At 41.9% G+C, this 14,365-nt stretch overlaps 3 protein-coding genes across 15 annotated transcripts; 2 read left to right on the top strand and 1 right to left on the bottom strand.

Moving 5' to 3' along the window:
• The first annotated feature begins 220 nt into the window (after positions 1–220).
• Positions 221–5,694, top strand: LOC139578094 (COP9 signalosome complex subunit 2). Of its 5 annotated transcripts, none has more exons than XM_071405290.1 (13): positions 221–507; positions 891–1,004; positions 1,130–1,207; positions 1,453–1,578; positions 1,714–1,803; positions 1,998–2,120; positions 2,587–2,761; positions 3,372–3,550; positions 3,764–3,816; positions 4,002–4,099; positions 4,294–4,376; positions 4,487–4,545; positions 4,853–5,694. In XM_071405290.1, the coding sequence occupies exons 1-13, from the start codon at positions 439–441 to the stop codon at positions 4,995–4,997; spliced, it is 1,392 nt and encodes a 463-aa protein (XP_071261391.1). In that variant the 5' UTR covers positions 221–438; the 3' UTR covers positions 4,998–5,694. The 5 variants fall into 5 exon arrangements, with proteins under 5 accessions (XP_071261391.1, XP_071261395.1, XP_071261396.1 ...); XM_071405294.1 differs by having other exon boundaries at positions 232–507; positions 1,998–2,075; XM_071405295.1 differs by having other exon boundaries at positions 283–492; positions 1,998–2,075.
• Positions 5,695–6,540: 846 nt separating this feature from the next.
• On the bottom strand, positions 6,541–10,088 carry LOC139578092 (putative nuclease HARBI1). Of its 5 annotated transcripts, XM_071405288.1 has the most exons (10): positions 9,551–10,088; positions 9,287–9,463; positions 9,135–9,196; positions 8,966–9,052; positions 8,595–8,878; positions 8,480–8,515; positions 7,827–8,381; positions 7,642–7,757; positions 7,434–7,545; positions 6,541–7,339 (listed from the first exon to the last, which is right to left on the bottom strand). In XM_071405288.1, exons 7-10 carry the CDS (start codon positions 8,296–8,298, stop codon positions 6,969–6,971), a joined length of 1,071 nt encoding a protein of 356 aa, XP_071261389.1. In that variant the 5' UTR covers positions 8,299–8,381; positions 8,480–8,515; positions 8,595–8,878; positions 8,966–9,052; positions 9,135–9,196; positions 9,287–9,463; positions 9,551–10,088; the 3' UTR covers positions 6,541–6,968. The 5 variants fall into 5 exon arrangements, with proteins under 5 accessions (XP_071261389.1, XP_071261388.1, XP_071261387.1 ...); XM_071405287.1 differs by having other exon boundaries at positions 8,480–8,878; XM_071405286.1 differs by having other exon boundaries at positions 7,827–8,515.
• Positions 10,089–10,136: 48 nt separating this feature from the next.
• On the top strand, positions 10,137–13,904 carry LOC139578091 (putative nuclease HARBI1). Of its 5 annotated transcripts, XM_071405284.1 has the most exons (11): positions 10,137–10,558; positions 10,848–10,918; positions 11,006–11,182; positions 11,273–11,334; positions 11,417–11,503; positions 11,591–11,632; positions 11,701–11,874; positions 11,954–11,989; positions 12,088–12,642; positions 12,924–13,035; positions 13,130–13,904. In XM_071405284.1, exons 1-8 carry the CDS (start codon positions 10,401–10,403, stop codon positions 11,987–11,989), a joined length of 807 nt encoding a protein of 268 aa, XP_071261385.1. In that variant the 5' UTR covers positions 10,137–10,400; the 3' UTR covers positions 12,088–12,642; positions 12,924–13,035; positions 13,130–13,904. The 5 variants fall into 5 exon arrangements, with proteins under 5 accessions (XP_071261385.1, XP_071261383.1, XP_071261382.1 ...); XM_071405282.1 differs by having other exon boundaries at positions 11,701–11,989; XM_071405281.1 differs by having other exon boundaries at positions 11,701–12,642.
• The last annotated feature ends 461 nt before the right edge of the window (positions 13,905–14,365 follow it).

The following is a 14,365-nucleotide window of genomic DNA, read 5'->3' as shown; positions in this document are numbered from 1 at the left end:
TTTATCTGCTGACATTTATACCCGGGTGCTGGATATTTTTGAACTGCTGCTCTACGACCAGCTCTTCCTACCAAAACCAAAACCACAACCTCAAACACCTTAATTTAAAAAAAAACTGTTTCTAGACCAGATGTTAACATATTCATTGTAACGAAACGTAACAATACGGAAGAGTAGAAAAAAAAGGTTCCAGTTCATAGGAATCACGATTCACGCCGATGTTTACGCTGCGCAGAAAGGCATTGGTGGCGGATAACGTTGGAGCTTGAACAAACTGCGACTCTCTGCTGCCTACCGCTAGCTAGCTAGCATGATCCTCTCAGCAGTGCTCCCTACTTCTCTCCACACTCCCATTAAAAGAGTCACTCCAGCGATGCACCTACGCTTGTACCATTAGCAAGTTTGCTGTCGAGTTAGCTAGCTAGCTTTGTAGTCAAGATGTCTGATATGGAAGATGACTTTATGTGCGATGATGAAGAGGATTATGATCTGGTAAACTCCTCCGAAGTAAATATATATGGATATTGTAGCTGATTACCATATACATCGTATTTAGCTAGCTAGATAACCAGCGTTAACATTCCACGTTGCACTCCACTCCGCTAACTTTTGCTAGCTACCGTATTACTCTCAGCTACGTTACTGTAGCTGTTATTGGTGCTCGTATCATTGACAGCTAAATTGCGTAGTTTGTTAGCTAGCTTTGTCTGCAATTATTTGTTCACATACAGTTGCTATAACGTTTGCACCGTTATATGATCCAGCTGTTTGCTGTACAAATCACCATAGCAAAACAACACACATCATCATGAGCTAGCTAGCTGAATGTCAACACAACAGTGGGTGTTGATCTTGTAAACTGCATTGATGATGAATTGTGTGATTTTCAGGAATACTCAGAGGACAGCAACTCTGAGCCCAATGTTGATTTGGAGAATCAGTACTACAATTCAAAGGCCCTGAAGGAGGATGACCCCAAAGCAGCTCTCAGCAGCTTCCAGAAAGTTAGTTATCACACACACACACACACACACACACACACACACACACACACACACACACACACACACACACACACACACCATGTCAATGGCTGTCCATTTGTTAAATGCGTCTTTCTGAACCCCAGGTCTTGGAGCTAGAGGGCGAGAAAGGAGAATGGGGGTTCAAAGCTCTCAAACAGATGATTAAGATGAATTTCAAACTGGTATGTATTAGACATTAGTCTCACAAGTCTCCAAACATTGTCTCTGAAATATTACATGTATGCTACCTATAACTATTGTCTGACAGGCATACTGTAAGAGTAGCCTAGGTATTCATAAATATGAAGAGCCTACTTTATGTGACATCTCTGATCAAATGTGATAATATTTTGTAAAGAAATGCCATATTATGGGAGCATAAAATTGTATTTTGAATTACATTTCTTTAATTTGTCCCCCCCCCCAGACGAATTTCCCTGAAATGATGAACAGGTACAAGCAGCTGTTAACATACATCCGGAGTGCAGTTACACGAAACTACTCAGAGAAATCCATCAACTCCATCCTTGATTACATCTCTACGTCTAAGCAGGTATTGTTTGCAACATCAAATTATCAATCAATAAACAATGTTGATTCTGTGATCATCTGAGCTGTACAATTTTGGAAAACAGTCCAAACTGAATGTTTGAAGAGAAGGCAAATACTTTTCACATTTTTTTAAAAGATGGACTTGCTGCAAGAGTTTTATGAAACCACATTGGACGCATTAAAGGATGCCAAAAATGACAGGCTTTGGTTTAAAACCAACACTAAGGTATGATTCATTTTAAAGATAAAAAAATATATAAAACTTTACATATGTCAGTAATTCCATCCATAATATCATAATTAACATTTTATACAACGCAAAAACATATGTGGCGAGTGGCATATCATTTATATGGAGACACTGACTTTGATACTTGTGTGATTTGGTTTCCTCCTCGGTTTGTCCTGTCTGTTGTTTAGCTTGGGAAGTTGTACCTGGAGAGAGAAGAGTATGGTAAGCTTCAGAAGATCCTGAGGCAGCTGCACCAGTCCTGTCAGGTGAAGAAACACTCCTCATCAATGCAATCAGAGGTTTTCACAGAGGTTTTACCACCAAATCTAATTCCGCATTATAACATCATAATGAAAAACATACTTGTGTGTTCTTAGTGACAGTAGAATGGAACTGTATTGTATCATTGTAGCCTGGTCCGAGTTTTGTTTGCGCTGTATAGACAACTTCTATAGCTGTTGTCATGACCACAGGAGTCAAGACAGCACAAACAGATCTGGGGCCGGGCTAGTATGGCTGTGGTTTGTGGAAATCTAGAATTCCCTGTTCCTCCTCAAGTGTCTGTGGAATTATATCTCTAGTATTTGTTCTGTCTTGGTGTATAGACGGATGATTAGTATTTGTCCCGTGTTCTGTCTTGGTGTATAGACGGATGATTAGTATTTGTCCCATATAATGTCTTGGTGTATAGACGGATGATTAGTATTTGTCCCGTGTTCTGTCTTGGTGTATAGACGGATGATTAGTATTTGTCCCATGCTTTGTCTTGGTGTATAGACGGATGACGGTGAGGATGACCTGAAGAAAGGCACCCAGCTCTTGGAGATCTATGCTCTGGAGATCCAGATGTACACGGCCCAGAAGAACAACAAGAAGCTGAAGGCGCTTTATGAACAGTCTCTACACATCAAGTCTGCCATCCCTCACCCTCTCATCATGGGAGTCATCAGAGGTAGACACATCTCTACCTTAACTATATAACCACATCTCTACACATCAAGTCTGCCATCCCTCACCCTCTCATCATGGGAGTCATCAGAGGTAGACACATCTCTACCTACGCCTTAACTATATAACTTAGGCTCCCGAGTGGCGCAGCGGTCTAAGGCACTGCATCTCAGTGCTAGAGGCGTCACTACAGACCCTGGTTCGGTCCCGGGCTGTATTGCAACCGGCCGTGATCGGGAGTCCCATAGGGCTGCGCACAATTGGCCCAGCGTCGTCCGGGTTAGGGGAGGGTTTGGCCGGGGTAGGTTTGTAAAATTGTAAAATAACAATTTGTTCTTAACTGACTTGCCTAGTTTAAATAAAAAATATATAACCCAGACACACATTCATGGGCTCTTTGTCAAGGTTTTTTTTCCCTTTTTCTTGTGTTCTTGCTTCGTTCTCAAAACGCATTGGAGGAGAAGACCCAAGGTCCCTCCCCTCTGACCTAGTCCTCTAATGTATTTTAAGTAGGAGGCAAGTACAGAGGATCCTTTTTCAGGACCATGGATGATTTTCTAGGAAATTATCCCTGACCATGTTGTTTGGTCTCTCTCTTGTTTTGTTTTCTCAAGAGTGTGGAGGGAAAATGCATTTGCGAGAAGGGGAGTTTGAGAAGGCTCACACAGACTTCTTCGAGGCGTTTAAGAACTACGATGAATCAGGAAGTCCTCGACGGACCACCTGTCTGAAGTACCTGGTGTTGGCCAACATGCTGATGAAGTCTGGAATCAACCCTTTCGACTCACAGGAGGTATGAAACATCTCATTAGTGATAAGAGATGAATCTCTCTTAGGGATGGTTTCCCAGACCCAGATTGAAAACGGAGGGCCCTGTCACAATATTATAACCTGCTAATTCAGTAAATGAAATTATATTTTAGTGAACATGGTGATGTGCTTTGTATTGGTGCATCTTTCATAATGTTTGAGTATCTTTACTCATGCTGACATTTGTTTCTCTTAGGCTAAACCCTATAAAAATGATCCAGACATTCTTGCAATGACAAACTTGGTCAGGTAAGACTGCATCTCATTCACTATTACAATCTAACCTTTTCTGGGAAGAGTTTGACTTTGGCTGTTTGTCTACACACTGTTTGTCTACACACTGTTTGTCTACATTGTGTTGTATGAACACTGTCTGATTACTGAATGGAAACCAATGTTCTATTCTGCCCCCCCCCCCGCCACTCCCCCTCTAGTTCCTACCAGAACAATGACATCACAGAGTTTGAGAAGATTCTGAAGACCAATCACAGTAACATAATGGATGATCCGTTCATAAGGGAACATATAGAAGGTATGGTCTAGACATCACTTTCAGACTGATGTATTTGGTTAATGTTACTTCGTCACAAAACACAAACGTATTAGTAAGTAGTAACATGCTTTATAAGCAAGTTTAAAAAATCCTTATGCCTAGTGGCATGTAAAAGTGTTACAGAAAATTCCTTCTATTTAATAATTTATTTCCTTGGTTTTTTTGTCTTTCAGAGTTATTACGAAACATAAGAACACAAGTGCTTGTCAAGTTAATTAAGCCTTACACGAGAATACACATACCTTTTATTTCCAAGGTGAGATCACTACAAAGATCTGTCTCTGGCATTTTTGTTGTTGTTGTTGAAAAAGCAAATATTTTCTCTAAATTTGAAGGTCATTATAACATTTTTTTGTCTCTTTTCAGGAATTGAACATTGATGTCTGCGATGTGGAAAGCCTTCTTGTTCAGTGCATTCTAGACAGGTAAATTGCATGTTGTTACATCATTGTGGCTTAGCGGTCTAAAGGCACTGCATCTCCGTGTTAGAGGCGTCACTACAGACCCTGGTTCGATTCCAGGCTGTATCACATCCGGTCGTGATTGGGAGTCTCATAGGGCGGCGCACAATTGGCCCAGCGTCGTTAGGGCTTGGCCGTTATTGTAAATAAGAATTTGTTCTTAACTGACTTGCCTAGTTAAATAAAGGTTAAATAAAAAAATAATGCACCACAGTTTTGTGAATTTACCATCATTGACCTTCTATTGAACTTTTCTTCTTATACCTGTCAGCACGATCAACGGCCGCATCGACCAAGTCAACCAACTGTTGGAGCTGGATCACCAGAAGAGGAACGGAGCCCGATACATGGCTTTAGATAAATGGACGAATCAGCTGAATACTCTCAACCAGGCCATAGTCAGCAAACTGGCCTAATCAGAGTAGTCAGTAGTGTAACTGAAAAGTTAACAATTCGATGGTGGGTTGTATTTCAACTTGAAGGAGCGAGTTAACCCAATTCATCTCGGGTTACAGTAGCAGTAGGCTACATTCATTATTGTCATCTATAGGATTGATGATGTTCAAAGCTTCCAATGGCAAACGTACTGTCACTTATTATGTGACTGATCATTTAAGATGGAGATCAGAGGTGCCAGTTGCCAGCTTGTGTTTCATGGCCTTGGGCCAGTTTCCTGGGCACAGATAAATCCTAGTCCTGGATTTAGAAGCATGCTCAATGAGAATGCTTTTTTGGGGTTTAGGTGTTGGACTATGCGTAATCTGTGTCTGAGAAATCGGACCTTGTGGCCTAAAACCAACCGATTTATATTAGAAAACGATGGCCATTGTACAGATAGAGGATTGTAAAATCACACTTATGTACATTTCTTATAGTGAAAGGACATGTCTGTTCTCCCACTGTATTACCGCCTTCCATGGAAATGTGAAAACACCAAATTACTTCTAATATTATTAATGTTGAGCATGTTCTGTAAAATAGCCAGCGCTCTCTATACAGTATTTCATCAATGTAGGTCCATGTTTCATATGGTATGTTGTTTTGACAATGTTATCGAACAATTTGAGCTTTTCTGTTTTATTGATGAATAATAAATGACAAAATAGTACCTTCCTATGGTGTCACTTCTTAAATATTTTTAACATATTTTTGCAAATCACGTGGTGGTAACTCATCTTCTGTAAATATCAGCAACCATTACATTTACATTTAACCATTTCTACAAATCGTCCCAAAGCACTATTTTCTTTCAACTCCAGGGGCCTGTTGCACAAAACTAGGATAAGGGATTAAGCCAGGATATCTTGGTGATCCTGGCTCAATTGATCCGTAATCCGGTTGCACTAAAGATGGATAGGGGGCAGGAGGATATGTTATGGTATAAATTACCATGGAGATTTATTCTGTGGAGCTAGCCTGCTCCAGACCAGGCTAAATTCCAGGATCTATTTAATCTCATCCCTAATGTCAGTCAGCAGTCACCACAAATGGAAACCAATAGTTATTTCACTGCTCACTATACATTGTTATCACATATAACTAGACCCACTGTTATTATTTAAACGTTTGTGATCATTAATTTCAATGATTTGGGATAAAAAATGATTTTTAGATGATGTTGCTATCATTAGATAATTTACAGTTTCCCATAGACTATAAGGCTATATATAAAATGATAGAATATTAGGGCCACAGAGGGGAAAAAAACACAAGTCATAATATTGTAACCAGTTGTTTTAAAGGAGGACAGTTGTTAAAATGACAGATGTGGGGCATTTCGTGAAATTGTACTTCAGTATGGTTTCATAAACAAAGACATGCTGATGTGCCAGAATATTAAGTATCACATTGTCATAAGTATCAAAACTGTAAAAACAATATGTAGCTTTTCTGCAGAAAGAACCAGCCTCATAAATTTATGACTTTATCCTTTTTCTTCAGTGTGGCCCTAGTACTCTGTCATATAAACAACTACACATTCCATATGAATATAAAAACACAATGTGTAACATTATGTTCCTTTATTGAATAAGGACAAAACAAAGCAGGTAAACCATCAGCTCCTTTCGAAACTGAAGTCACAGTGACTCTACAAGATGGAAAGCACAGAATCCAAGCATATTATACAAAATGATACATACACATTCAAAGGTCTGTATATAACACACCCTGCATGTCTGCACACTAAAATAAATGCAGGACAAATCCATACACATCAACTGAACAGACAAATGAATGGATGCAGTAGCCTCCCTGCAGCCTTGTATTACACACAGTATACCGCACAAACATCATAAGAGGCCAAATTCGTCAAAAAACGAACCCAAAAAAACCCAAATTCCTCTGCCACCGCAGGACATATTTAACCAAAATTGAAAGCACACATACTAACTAAAATAATTCAACACATATTGGTCCCTCAGCAGCCGACCACTGTCGTCATCAGGGAAGATTGCCGGATTGTCCCAGTCCATGGCTGGTGGCACTCTGGGGGCCCTCTCCTTCCTCAGGCAGGCCACATTGTGGAGGACAGCACAAGCCACAGTAATATCACATGCCCTAACAGGGCTGACCCTTAATTTGTGAAGGCAGTGAAAGCGTGCCTTCAGGAGGCCAAAGGTCATTTCAACTCTGGCCCTGGTCCTGGCATGGGCATGGTTGTAGGCCTGCTGTGCTTCCTGGGGGTCTGTGAAAGGTGTCAGGAGAAAAGGCTGGCAGCCATACCCCCTGTCTCCCAGCAACACACCAGAGAATTCACCTGTCAACACAAAATCTCATCATTACTACCTCATAAACACAGTGATATTCTTGACACAGCCATGATGGTTATAAATAGGGGTTGTGTGGCTTACCTTGTGATAGGCACTGATAGATTTCAGAGGCCCGAAAGATTCTGGAGTCATGGACTGAGCCAGGCCATTTTGCCACAACATTGCTGATCACACAGTCAGCATTGCAGACCATCTGAAATCATAAGATGAGGAATATTACACCAATCAATGCACATCACTGGCAATGCAGAGTGTTCGTCAATGGACAATATCAAAAAGTTATGTTCACCTGAACATTAATGCTGTGAAAGGATTTCCTATTCACAAAATCGGCCTCATGGGCACCTGAGGGGGCTTTTATCCTTATGTGTGTGCAGTCCACTGCACCAATGACATTGGGGAAACCTGTCACACAAAGTAATGAGTATCCTACTATGTGTTAACAGTTGTCCTGTAATTTGTAGATCCTCTTACCTGCAATCCTATAGAACTCCTCTTTGATGTCACAGAGTCTTCTGTGGCCAGGGAAGGAGATGAAGACATCTGCTAATGCTTTGATAGCCAGACACACACTCCTTATTGTGCGGCAAATTGTGGCCTTGTTCAGCTGTTCTGCATCCCCCACTGAGTACAGGAAGGCTCCACTAGCAAAAAAGCGCAAGGCCACACAAACCATTTGCTCCACACTCAGTGCATGGCTCCGTGCAGTGCGGTGCTTAATCCTGGGACCCAGTAGTCTGCATAGATACCTGATGCCATCTGCAGAAAACCTGTATCTTTCATATAGATGGTCATCAGGGAAGGCCAGTGGGTCCAACCGGTCCCTGAAGACCCTTTCTCGCCTGAAGGCTCTCCTCAGCACAAGTGCTTCTTCATCCACCACATCTCGCACGAATGGGCATGCCATTGTCAGAGCAGAAAGGAACACACAATTTTGGCCCTTCATATAGGCTAGTGGCCACACCTGGTGCTGGGGGGGTGGGCAAAAGAGGGCGATGCCTTATAACGATGACTTGGTTGTACTGATTGCTGGGAAAATAAAAAAAACCTTAGAAAGATGCCACCGTCCTGTGTGCTCACAATAAGAGCTCATATGTCATGGCTCACTTGACTTTACGAGAATATACCTAATTTTTATTTTGAGCTGTGTCATCTTCTTGGAGCTGGGGGAGGAAAGAAAAATAATGATTAATACATTTGTGTTACAGTTAGCATACAGTGTACATTGAAGGCATATCTCACCTCCCTCTCAAGTTTTTTTATTTCAAGGTCCAGTTTCCTAATTGTCCTCTTTTTTATTTCGGACTCCAGTGCAAGATTTTCCATCCTTTTCTTCTTGTACTGAATGTCTATGTCTGCCAGTTCTATTTGGCGCCGGAGGTGGTTGCCATACAACTTTCTGATAGCTTGTGAGCTCTGTGAACACAATACAATTAGCGCAGCTGGAATTTGGCAGGATGTGGTGTCCTTTTATTAATACGCACTATGTTGCCAGGCTGGTTTTCCCACTGTATAGCATCTGGGTCCTGTAAAAGAAATTAGATTTTTTGATTTTGATGAGGACTCCTCACCATTGTAGAGTAAATAGTACTTTCACAGTCTTAACATGATACCTCATGCCTTCTGGAATCCAGAGAGATGGTCTCCTCCTCATCATCGTCTCCATCATGTGCTGTTGCTGCTGCACTGGGGCCTTCACCCTATCACATTTAATCGGATTCATATTGAAGCTAGTAGACAAGACATGCCAGGCCTACAGTATGCCTTTGATGGAGTACTCACTGGATCAGCATCGTCTGGTGCTTGTGCTGGTGGCTCTAACAGGAACACAGTGCTGCCAGACACTGCAAGGCAATAGGTAAACCAAAGTCAGACAGTCCAAATTGATTCAATATGAATGTGGTTGTATCCCATGTAGAGATGGAAGGACATACCTTGAATGAAGCGGGTGGCATCTTGGGAGGAACCTATGCTCGTCTCTTTCCCCCCAGGGATCCCCTCTAAGACGGGCCTGCCTTTATTTAGCTCCAAGGCCATGTCCTCTGCTGGGGTAAGGTCAGCCTTTGGTGACCCACCACCCGTGCCTTGTCTGTGGGTATTCTTTTTCACTGCTAAAACAGTACAGACAATGTGTGAGCAGGCACCTTCTGGGTACAATATATGCTTGTGCTTTGTTAAATATTAGTCAGGGACCATACCATTCTGCAGAATGTTCTTGTATTTGATTTTGACCTGCTGCCATGTCCGTTTTGGCCCGTTCATGTTTAATCTACACACACACACACACACACACACATTTAATGGAGTCACACTGCAAAAAATTACTTGGTATTTTTGTCTTGTTTTCAGTAAAAATATCAAAAAATTTATCATAGCTTTATACAGTGTGATGGAGTTACTTTACACAATTTCACTCATATCTGCAGTGCATTTCAATTAAAAATTTAACCGTTTCATAATTACAGTACAACTGCATTTTTGGAGATGTGAATTAAATATTTGAATTGTAATTGTGATGTTTCAGCGGAGCGGTGAGTGTGTAATTGTGCACTACTTACGCATTCAGGCGGTCTGCAATACTTTGCCACGCTTTTTCTCTTTGCTTTATCACTGTGGCGGTGTTGCCTTTCTTCTTAATTATATCTTTTACCTCCTCGTATGCCTCCATGAGGATTTGTGCTTCCGACGGGGAAAAGTACGCGGCTCTAGTTGCCATGGTAAATCAGTTAATCTGTGATCTGTGGCGGGGTCTATTTGAGTCTTTTGTGCAACAGGCCCCAGGTCGCAATTGTAAATGAGAACGTGTTCTCAATTTGCCTACCTGGGGCCTGTTGCACAAAAGTAGAATTAAGACATCCGGGATAAATGACTCAGCTGAGCTCAATGAAGCCAAAACATGTGCGTCCAGGCTTAATTGGTTGCACAAAGACCAAGCCAGGATGAGCAGACACGGATTCATTAAACCAGGTGAAACCAATCCTGGATAGGTGCGCGCTCACGGCTCACTCAAATAGACCCCGCCACAGATCACAGATTAACTGATTTACCATGGCAACTAGAGCCGCGTACTTTTCCCCGTCGGAAGCACAAATCCTCATGGAGGCATACGAGGAGGTAAAAGATATAATTAAGAAGAAAGGCAACACCGCCACAGTGATAAAGCAAAGAGAAAAAGCGTGGCAAAGTATTGCAGACCGCCTGAATGCGTAAGTAGTGCACAATTACACACTCACCGCTCCGCTGAAACATCACAATTACAATTCAAATATTTAATTCACATCTCCAAAAATGCAGTTGTACTGTAATTATGAAACGGTTAAATTTTTAATTGAAATGCACTGCAGATATGAGTGAAATTGTGTAAAGTAACTCCATCACACTGTATAAAGCTATGATAAATTTTTTGATATTTTTACTGAAAACAAGACAAAAATACCAAGTAATTTTTTGCAGTGTGACTCCATTAAATGTGTGTGTGTGTGTGTGTGTGTGTAGATTAAACATGAACGGGCCAAAACGGACATGGCAGCAGGTCAAAATCAAATACAAGAACATTCTGCAGAATGGTATGGTCCCTGACTAATATTTAACAAAGCACAAGCATATATTGTACCCAGAAGGTGCCTGCTCACACATTGTCTGTACTGTTTTAGCAGTGAAAAAGAATACCCACAGACAAGGCACGGGTGGTGGGTCACCAAAGGCTGACCTTACCCCAGCAGAGGACATGGCCTTGGAGCTAAATAAAGGCAGGCCCGTCTTAGAGGGGATCCCTGGGGGGAAAGAGACGAGCATAGGTTCCTCCCAAGATGCCACCCGCTTCATTCAAGGTATGTCCTTCCATCTCTACATGGGATACAACCACATTCATATTGAATCAATTTGGACTGTCTGACTTTGGTTTACCTATTGCCTTGCAGTGTCTGGCAGCACTGTGTTCCTGTTAGAGCCACCAGCACAAGCACCAGACGATGCTGATCCAGTGAGTACTCCATCAAAGGCATACTGTAGGCCTGGCATGTCTTGTCTACTAGCTTCAATATGAATCCGATTAAATGTGATAGGGTGAAGGCCCCAGTGCAGCAGCAACAGCACATGATGGAGACGATGATGAGGAGGAGACCATCTCTCTGGATTCCAGAAGGCATGAGGTATCATGTTAAGACTGTGAAAGTACTATTTACTCTACAATGGTGAGGAGTCCTCATCAAAATCAAAAAATCTAATTTCTTTTACAGGACCCAGATGCTATACAGTGGGAAAACCAGCCTGGCAACATAGTGCGTATTAATAAAAGGACACCACATCCTGCCAAATTCCAGCTGCGCTAATTGTATTGTGTTCACAGAGCTCACAAGCTATCAGAAAGTTGTATGGCAACCACCTCCGGCGCCAAATAGAACTGGCAGACATAGACATTCAGTACAAGAAGAAAAGGATGGAAAATCTTGCACTGGAGTCCGAAATAAAAAAGAGGACAATTAGGAAACTGGACCTTGAAATAAAAAAACTTGAGAGGGAGGTGAGATATGCCTTCAATGTACACTGTATGCTAACTGTAACACAAATGTATTAATCATTATTTTTCTTTCCTCCCCCAGCTCCAAGAAGATGACACAGCTCAAAATAAAAATTAGGTATATTCTCGTAAAGTCAAGTGAGCCATGACATATGAGCTCTTATTGTGAGCACACAGGACGGTGGCATCTTTCTAAGGTTTTTTTTATTTTCCCAGCAATCAGTACAACCAAGTCATCGTTATAAGGCATCGCCCTCTTTTGCCCACCCCCCCAGCACCAGGTGTGGCCACTAGCCTATATGAAGGGCCAAAATTGTGTGTTCCTTTCTGCTCTGACAATGGCATGCCCATTCGTGCGAGATGTGGTGGATGAAGAAGCACTTGTGCTGAGGAGAGCCTTCAGGCGAGAAAGGGTCTTCAGGGACCGGTTGGACCCACTGGCCTTCCCTGATGACCATCTATATGAAAGATACAGGTTTTCTGCAGATGGCATCAGGTATCTATGCAGACTACTGGGTCCCAGGATTAAGCACCGCACTGCACGGAGCCATGCACTGAGTGTGGAGCAAATGGTTTGTGTGGCCTTGCGCTTTTTTGCTAGTGGAGCCTTCCTGTACTCAGTGGGGGATGCAGAACAGCTGAACAAGGCCACAATTTGCCGCACAATAAGGAGTGTGTGTCTGGCTATCAAAGCATTAGCAGATGTCTTCATCTCCTTCCCTGGCCACAGAAGACTCTGTGACATCAAAGAGGAGTTCTATAGGATTGCAGGTAAGAGGATCTACAAATTACAGGACAACTGTTAACACATAGTAGGATACTCATTACTTTGTGTGACAGGTTTCCCCAATGTCATTGGTGCAGTGGACTGCACACACATAAGGATAAAAGCCCCCTCAGGTGCCCATGAGGCCGATTTTGTGAATAGGAAATCCTTTCACAGCATTAATGTTCAGGTGAACATAACTTTTTGATATTGTCCATTGACGAACACTCTGCATTGCCAGTGATGTGCATTGATTGGTGTAATATTCCTCATCTTATGATTTCAGATGGTCTGCAATGCTGACTGTGTGATCAGCAATGTTGTGGCAAAATGGCCTGGCTCAGTCCATGACTCCAGAATCTTTCGGGCCTCTGAAATCTATCAGTGCCTATCACAAGGTAAGCCACACAACCCCTATTTATAACCATCATGGCTGTGTCAAGAATATCACTGTGTTTATGAGGTAGTAATGATGAGATTTTGTGTTGACAGGTGAATTCTCTGGTGTGTTGCTGGGAGACAGGGGGTATGGCTGCCAGCCTTTTCTCCTGACACCTTTCACAGACCCCCAGGAAGCACAGCAGGCCTACAACCATGCCCATGCCAGGACCAGGGCCAGAGTTGAAATGACCTTTGGCCTCCTGAAGGCACGCTTTCACTGCCTTCACAAATTAAGGGTCAGCCCTGTTAGGGCATGTGATATTACTGTGGCTTGTGCTGTCCTCCACAATGTGGCCTGCCTGAGGAAGGAGAGGGCCCCCAGAGTGCCACCAGCCATGGACTGGGACAATCCGGCAATCTTCCCTGATGACGACAGTGGTCGGCTGCTGAGGGACCAATATGTGTTGAATTATTTTAGTTAGTATGTGTGCTTTCAATTTTGGTTAAATATGTCCTGCGGTGGCAGAGGAATTTGGGTTTTTTTGGGTTCGTTTTTTGACGAATTTGGCCTCTTATGATGTTTGTGCGGTATACTGTGTGTAATACAAGGCTGCAGGGAGGCTACTGCATCCATTCATTTGTCTGTTCAGTTGATGTGTATGGATTTGTCCTGCATTTATTTTAGTGTGCAGACATGCAGGGTGTGTTATATACAGACCTTTGAATGTGTATGTATCATTTTGTATAATATGCTTGGATTCTGTGCTTTCCATCTTGTAGAGTCACTGTGACTTCAGTTTCGAAAGGAGCTGATGGTTTACCTGCTTTGTTTTGTCCTTATTCAATAAAGGAACATAATGTTACACATTGTGTTTTTATATTCATATGGAATGTGTAGTTGTTTATATGACAGAGTACTAGGGCCACACTGAAGAAAAAGGATAAAGTCATAAATTTATGAGGCTGGTTCTTTCTGCAGAAAAGCTACATATTGTTTTTACAGTTTTGATACTTATGACAATGTGATACTTAATATTCTGGCACATCAGCATGTCTTTGTTTATGAAACCATACTGAAGTACAATTTCACGAAATGCCCCACATCTGTCATTTTAACAACTGTCCTCCTTTAAAACAACTGGTTACAATATTATGACTTGTGTTTTTTTCCCCTCTGTGGCCCTAATATTCTATCATTTTATATATAGCCTTATAGTCTATGGGAAACTGTAAATTATCTAATGATAGCAACATCATCTAAAAATCATTTTTTATCCCAAATCATTGAAATTAATGATCACAAACGTTTAAATAATAACAGTGGGTCTAGTTATATGTGATAACAAT

This window comes from Salvelinus alpinus, chromosome 6 (genome assembly GCF_045679555.1).
Source record: "Salvelinus alpinus chromosome 6, SLU_Salpinus.1, whole genome shotgun sequence".
Lineage (NCBI taxonomy): Eukaryota > Metazoa > Chordata > Actinopteri > Salmoniformes > Salmonidae > Salvelinus > Salvelinus alpinus.
The sequence above is the reverse complement of the archived record's forward strand: the minus strand, read 5'-3'. Positions and strand labels throughout refer to the sequence as shown.